Source organism: Silene latifolia, chromosome X (genome assembly GCF_048544455.1).
Source record: "Silene latifolia isolate original U9 population chromosome X, ASM4854445v1, whole genome shotgun sequence".
NCBI lineage: Eukaryota > Viridiplantae > Streptophyta > Magnoliopsida > Caryophyllales > Caryophyllaceae > Silene > Silene latifolia.
Window position 1 is genome coordinate 342,549,283 of NC_133537.1, and position 7,344 is coordinate 342,556,626.

General features: G+C 36.8%; 1 protein-coding gene across 2 annotated transcripts; it reads left to right on the forward strand.

Annotated features, from left to right (window-relative positions):
- Positions 1–595: 595 nt before the first annotated feature.
- LOC141619618 (superoxide dismutase [Cu-Zn] 1) lies at positions 596–5,323 on the forward strand. Of its 2 annotated transcripts, none has more exons than XM_074436638.1 (8): positions 596–727; positions 2,853–2,942; positions 3,049–3,150; positions 3,236–3,331; positions 4,256–4,287; positions 4,404–4,479; positions 4,946–4,999; positions 5,095–5,323. In XM_074436638.1, the coding sequence occupies exons 2-8, from the start codon at positions 2,867–2,869 to the stop codon at positions 5,121–5,123; spliced, it is 465 nt and encodes a 154-aa protein (XP_074292739.1). In that variant the 5' UTR covers positions 596–727; positions 2,853–2,866; the 3' UTR covers positions 5,124–5,323. The 2 variants fall into 2 exon arrangements, with proteins under 2 accessions (XP_074292739.1, XP_074292740.1); XM_074436639.1 differs by having other exon boundaries at positions 716–902.
- Positions 5,324–7,344: the final 2,021 nt, after the last annotated feature.

The following is a 7,344-nucleotide window of genomic DNA, read 5'->3' on the forward strand; positions in this document are numbered from 1 at the left end:
GTAGCGGCCCGGGCCTCCTTTGTGTTTTATTTTTTTTTGGTGCTAGATCAGTTCGGTCCTAAGAAATGCGAGCACTAACCGGGCTTGGGGGGGAAGACGGGTTGGCTGGCCTAGTGTTTGTTGGCCCAAAGGCGTGGGTTGGGCCGCGCCGAGTTTACCCGCACCGTTGTACAACTCCACTCACATATATTCTTATTATGTGAGACTCTTTTTAGTTGTTACTCCGTATATTAATAGAGACTACATATTTTTCTACCAATCTCTGTCATAAAAATAACATACGATATTTATCCTTAATTGAATCTGCTTCTTTTTGAAGACGTGTTCAGAACGCGTCAAAAAGACAAGAAGAAGAGAAGACGTGAGGCCAAAAGATTAGAGGAAGAGAGGTCTTCGGATTTCCTATCCCATTTTCGTGTCCATTAATCTCTCCATTTAACGTGGTTAGGAATAAACCCTAGAAGCCCAGCCCACTAACCAATGCTAAAACCTATCAATCCACATTTCAGCGGCCCAAAAATTCATGTAGTCAGTTAATCACCGAAGCACGGTCAACACCAAACCCGCACTTGATCACCTCTCCATCTATTACCGTAAATCGGCAACGTCATCACTTACGAAGCAGGAACCTTATCTGACATTTGTAAGAGTTGTATTACTCCGTTGCGTAGAATCTTCTACACACTCTTTTACTAATTCTTTCTTTCCATCTTCAGGGTGATCTGAGGTACGATCGTTTTCTCTTATATTCCCTCCGTTCCGATTATTTATTTACAAATTTTATTCTTAACTGAGACATTTCGTCCCCGATCATTTATTTACGTTTTTCATTCTTCATAACTGAGACCACTCCCTTCGTCCTGATCATTTGTTTACGGTTTTTATTGTCAATTGAGACGAAGGTAGTGATAATTTAGGGTTTATCTTTGATTCATACTCCGTATATCACAGTATATGTTTTGTTGATTCCTCATTTCTGCTCAATTTTATCGCGTTAATTTTTGGTGTTATTATTATTATTATTACAGTATTTGACTGATTGATTTCTGAAAATTCCTAGTTATCGTACACCCTAACCAATGAGAATACGCTATTCAATTACTTGAATTTTACGAAGTGTTGACATACTTGACAATTCTAAGTTTCTCATTGTTTTTCAGCGTTATACTCGTCGTTTTGCTGTGTTTGATAATTGATATATTTGATGAATTTGCTAAGATATCGGATTTCTGATTGGTGCACATTGGAATTCTGTGCTCTGTTAATTGTTATTTGTTACAGAGAACCGAAGTATGAGAATACTCTTTCTTATACTCCATTACTTGAATGTTATGGAGCATTGACGATTTAAATTTTTTAATTGGTTTTGTTTTGCTATGTTTGATTTTTGTATAGTTGTATTTGATGAATTTGCTGAGATGTTGGACTTCTATTGCTGCACATTGGAATTTGTGCTGTGTTAATTGTATTATGATCGACACAAATTTTGTTGTAAGATGATCGGCTAGTAATTTTCCATATTTCCAATGGAGCCAAAGACTCATTACTAGGGATGGCAATGGACCGGATCTGGATAGGGTCCGATAGGATCCAGATCCATATCCGCCACACCAACGTTGGATCCATATCCGACCCATATCCGGTGGATCCTAATTTTTCAGATCCATATCCAGATCCATTTTCAAATAAGTGGATCCATATCCAACCCATATCCACGGGGTCTGAAAAATTAGGATCCATATCCTACCCATCAAGGTCCGGATCCGCGGATCTGGATAGGGTCCAGGATCCGTTGCCATCTCTAACTTACAACTTAAGTATTGTGTATGTGTAATGTTAGTAGGGATGACAATGGACCGGATTTGGATAGGGTCCGATAGGATCCAGATCCATATCCGCCACATCAATGTTGGATCCATATCCGACCCATATCCGGCGGATCCAAATTTTCCAGATCCATATCCAGATCCATTTTCAAATAAGTGGATCCATATCCAACCCATATCCACGGGGTCCTAAAAATTAGGATCCATATCCTACCCATCAGGGTCTGGATCCGCGGATCTGGATAGGGTCCAGGATCCATTGCCATCTCTACTCATTACTATTTGGTTATGGATTATAATGGAAAAAATCAAAATGGCTCACTAAAGTGTTGGCGCTTCTTTCTTTTGTGAAGTAGCGGTCCTTCGATGCAGTTTTCGACGCAATTATCATCTTGGGTCATTCGGAAACAGCCTCTTTGTGTTGCTAACACAAGGGTAAGGCTGCGTACATCCGAACCCCCCTCTCTACCCCGCAATATGCGGGAGCCATTGAGGCACTGGGGTAATGTTGTTGTATGATCGGCTAGTAATGTTTGTGGACCTCATTTATTGCTGTCATTAGATGTGCTGTCGAAAGTTAATGTAAAGCCGTTGTACGACGTATTACATTCGTAGGGGATTATTAGTAATGGTGTCTATCAAGTTTGCTTGCATAAACATTACATAATGTTTCAAGGGCTCTCGTAAATTGAGGGGGCAGGGGTTCAGATGTGTGCAACCTGACCAATGGATGATTACTGTTTGTGAATTGTGAGACTGTGAGAGTCAATTTAGCAAATGGAAATTATTTGTTACTCGTATTTTGTTGTTGAATCTAATATTTGTGAAATTATCATTTGTGGGTTAAGTGCAGCACTGCTCTAATCGATCACATTGCCAAAGATTGTATTATCAAAAATATAATTGGAAACATGTTTTCTTACAGATAATGTACTTCTGATTTTATAAAGTGTGGTGGAGGGATGTAAATCTGATTTTCCTGTGTGAATTTGTGTTAATGCATTATTACCGGTGTCCTTTTTTCAGAACACTCGTAGGAAATGGCAAAGGCCGTGGTTGTGTTGAGCAGCAATGAGGGTGTTAGCGGAACTGTCCACTTCACTCAAGAAGGAGATGGTAATTTTGAGCTTTCTTCCTGGTTGATGATAGTATCTAACTATCTATATACTCTTAGTCTTGTAGGTTATTGCTGGTATGGTTGACTGATTGTGTACTTATTTAGGTCCAACAACCGTGATTGGAAACATTACGGGTCTCAAGCCTGGCCTCCATGGATTCCATGTTCATGCCCTTGGTGACACAACAAACGGTTGCATGTCAACTGGTATAGTTTAACTTCTTTATATCAGAATGTGTATTGTGTTAATGTGCTTGGTCTTGGTGTTACCCTATCATCCTTTTTTTTGCAGGACCACACTATAACCCAGCTGGGAAAGAGCACGGTGCTCCAGAAGATGAAGTCCGTCATGCTGGTGACCTTGGAAACATCACAGTTGGGGATGATGGTATGCTATTCCTTTGATTTATGGCTATGGTGACAATTTCTTTTCCCAATTGTAACGGAAGTTTGTTACACAAACGTATACTAATGGTAGCAGTCATTCGTACCCAAAACATGAATCTTTCTTGGATTTAGGTCCCTGTATAGGTATGTGGGTTGTGTTCCTTGTACTCTAATCCAACAGAACTGTTACTAGCTAGTTAACGACTTAACGGTCTTTTGCCCTTTGGGCTCAGAGTACTGTTATTCAGTTTATTGGTCTCTGTCTAGACATGTGTATGGTTAAGCCATATGCTTACTTTGGGTAACCGGGTTCACTCAATTTCTGTGCCTCGTGTTCGTATCATACTATCATGGTATGCTACAAGCGGGATGCGTCACGAGCCCGACATTTAGAGATGAGACCTTTTGACACAGTAATGTAATAGGATATCCACATTGACATGAACACGTCATTCTGCACCATAATAGAAAAATCAATGGTCTTAAGAAGTAAAACCTACACACATCATGGAGAAACTTCAAACAATTTTTTGAAAAGGTCGTACATTCTTTCGTACTTCTCCCCTCAAAAAAACCAAAGAAGTAACTCCTTAACAAAGGAGTCACGGCACAGAAGGAGTGGCCGATAATGGTTGGAATTTCCTTGGAAGCTCCTGAATAGGGACCAATGGGTGTGAAAAACCGACCATTAAGTTCGTAACATGATTGAATATTGTATATTACGTATTCACGAGAAGTTAGGCGAACCTGAAATAAGTGAGTATGCTAAGTATACAAGTGTCCAGTGCATGTCCGATTAACTTCATGTGTGCTGCCTATGCAAATAAGCTAGGACTTAAAAGAGTCAAAACATTGTCCATCTTCGGATGAAGAATTAGAAACTACTGAGTGTTAGTCTATTACTAAAGTTTATTTATGTGTTCAGGTAGTGCAACCTTCACAATCATTGACAATCAGGTACTTTTTTTTCGAGCTTATTTTGTTGACATTTCACAGTTTCAGTGTGCATTTTTTAGATGGTGATTTTTACATTTACATCAGAAAGTCCTCATTTGATGTTATTTGTTTTGCAGATTCCTCTTTGTGGACCAAACTCTATTGTCGGAAGAGCTGTTGTTGTTCATGCTGATCCAGACGATCTTGGAAGAGGTATTTTCTTTAATAATATTATTCCTGTTACCGTATGGTTCTGGAATTCAATCTTCATCACTGGCTTTATGTTGACATCATCTTTATTCCCGGTGAATTTACTGAATTACTTCTATTCCCGTGGCTAAACTCTAAGATAACACTTAAATACACTAAAGAGCCATACGGCACCGATGGGGCTAAGTGGCTAACCATTAGTCAATTATTCTGTAGATCTCGTTACCGTAGTAACAGCTACAACTCTTGCCTAAATTGTGCATTATTGGTACTTCATGATGATTTTCTTATTACCGGAGATGTCTTAGTCTAGTGGTTAAGACGGAGGTATTGTGGACAATAGGTTCGAATCCCCCTCCCCTCTATTGTAATGCGGCTAAGTGCGTGCTTCGACTGACCCAAAAAAAAAAAATGATGATTTTCTTACAAAAACTTATATCATGAATGCCTTTTTGTATAATGAATCCAGGCGGTCATGAGCTCAGCAAGAGTACTGGTAATGCCGGTGGAAGAATTGCTTGCGGTAAGAGCATAACTCTAGCATCGTTTTTTCCATGGTGTTGATCTTTAACCATCTGATATATATTACTCCGTATTGACTTGTTTGCGTTGGTGCAGGTGTAATCGGTCTTCAAGGCAATATCTGACTTTCTCAAGGAGTTGAACAATGGAGACCGTAGGCATCCTCATAGAATGAACCGGGACTAGTATTAAAGCTTGTATGTTGGATTAATAAGATCAGAACTATTTGTATTTTTGTTTTCCGATGTATTAGATTGTCGATAATTGTGAATTTGTACCGGGTGAAACAACAGCACTTGATGAAGACGAAAATCTGTTAGCTCAACTTTTACTGCTGTTGGCTAGTGGTAAGTCACTGGTAACTGGTAAGTGGTAAGTAATAACACTAAACATGATTAGCTTTCTGCAGAGTATATTTCAAAAGCATTGTCAATCAACTCCAACAACCGTCCTCCTGCCTCGAATCCACCTGGTTAGCTGCCGTAGCCGGCATGCCAACCACAACGGCAACTCATTGTGCTCCCCACCCAACCCCGACAATCAGGCACGACGCCCTAACCAATTCGCATGTCACCGATTCACCACAGAACAACTAGTTTAACCTATCTTCGTATTTAGTCCCTTGTTAACTGACAAGTTAGTCTTGATTTGAGTAGAGGATTATTCAGGCTTAACTTATATAGTTATATCACTTAAATTGAGGTATCAAGCTAAATAAGAAAACAAAAATACTTATTTCTTTAAATTATTATCATTTCATCAAAAGATAACCTTTTAATCAAATAATAATATTTTCTTTAAAATCTAAATTATAATCAATACATATATATAAAGCAGAAACTTTTCGAGCGATATGAGAGAGTCCAACTTTTTTAGAAATCCTAAAAAAGAGTAGATTTCGAAAAAAAAATTGATAAATAAAATAAAAAAATCAATAAATTGAAATCCTAACAATAGTAGATTTCGAAAATTAAATTAATAAATAAAATAAATAAATTAAATAGGGTGATTTGCATATTACTACCTATTAAAGTCAGAAAATTTTAAATTACTACCTAATATACCTATTTCTGTAAAATACTACCTATAAGCCTACAACTAAATACAATCTACTACTAGTGTGACGGAAATAGGGTGTTTGCTACTAATAAGTTACCTGAGCATGTGTTATGACTATTCTACCCTCACTTAACACTCTCCAACAATTACCCACCCTCACTCACCAATTAACCCAAACTTACCCAAAATCACTCATCTTTTTAATTTAAGCCTCCATAAATCACCAAAATTCATAGCTTTCATAATTGTCATCATCGTGAATCATCTTCCCGTCAGAGATTCGAGTAAGTAGATTCTATTTCTTAATTGTTTATGTTGTTATTTTTTGCTAATTCTTAATTTAAAACCCTAACTTTATAATCAACACTATTATTGGTAATATTTTAGGGGGGGTTTTGTTATTTGATGATTAATGGGGTAATTTTGTGTTCTTTTTTATGCTTGATGTATACATTGTTTAATTTGTTGTTGATTAATCACTCAGATTTGCTTATTGTTGATTGTAGGATGTCATATATACCTCGTTCATTAATCACCCACCGAGAAAATGAGAAGAAGAAAAGGAGAGGAGAATTAATGGAAACAAGAACAAAATTTAAGGAAGAGAAAGCTCAATTTACCTTTAATGGAGGAGGGAAAAATTGGCTTAGTAAAGATGATAATGGAGGGAGGAGAAAGGGTTTGATTACTTAAGATTATTAGTAAGGGTAATATGGGTATAAATCTAGTGTAAACATAAAAAAAGGGGAACACAGCCAATCTGAGGTCAGTTTGGTAGTTTAAGTTGTGTTTTCCGTCAAATGGGTAGTACGCTGAGTATATTTGCAACTTTGTAGGTAGTAGTTTGCATAATTAATCATATTATGTAGTAAAATAAAAATTCATGACTATAATAGGTAGTATTTTGCCATTTTTCCTAAATAAAATTATCCTAAGAAAAGTAGATTTCTTAATATTGAAAATAAATTTTATTAAAACTATCCTAATATAAGTAGATCAAATATATCTTAATAAAATTATCCTAATATAAGTAGATTAAAATGATCAAATAAATAATGGACATTCGTAATAGTTCAAGTTATCATTTTTATTTTTGCCCCACTTATGGTATCATACATTTGTAGTTGGTATTCTAGCATTAAAATAAATTTAAGGAGTTGGTGGATAAATAATGAATTTATTTGATTAAAGTGTTATGTTAATATGATGTAATGTAATCTTACGTAGTTACACGGAGTATAAACTACGATTCCATCAAAATATAGTCACTAAATAATCATTGATGTG

Bases quoted from the DNA above. Each gene is read 5' to 3' on its own strand.
- LOC141619618 (XM_074436638.1), top strand. From the start codon at position 2,867: ATGGCAAAGGCCGTGGTTGTGTTGAGCAGCAATGAGGGTGTTAGCGGA. The intron at 3,151-3,235 runs GTATAGTTTAAC...TTTTTTTTGCAG, and splicing joins AAACGGTTGCATGTCAACTG to GACCACACTATAACCCAGCT. The intron at 5,000-5,094 runs GTAAGAGCATAA...GCGTTGGTGCAG, and splicing joins CGGTGGAAGAATTGCTTGCG to GTGTAATCGGTCTTCAAGGC.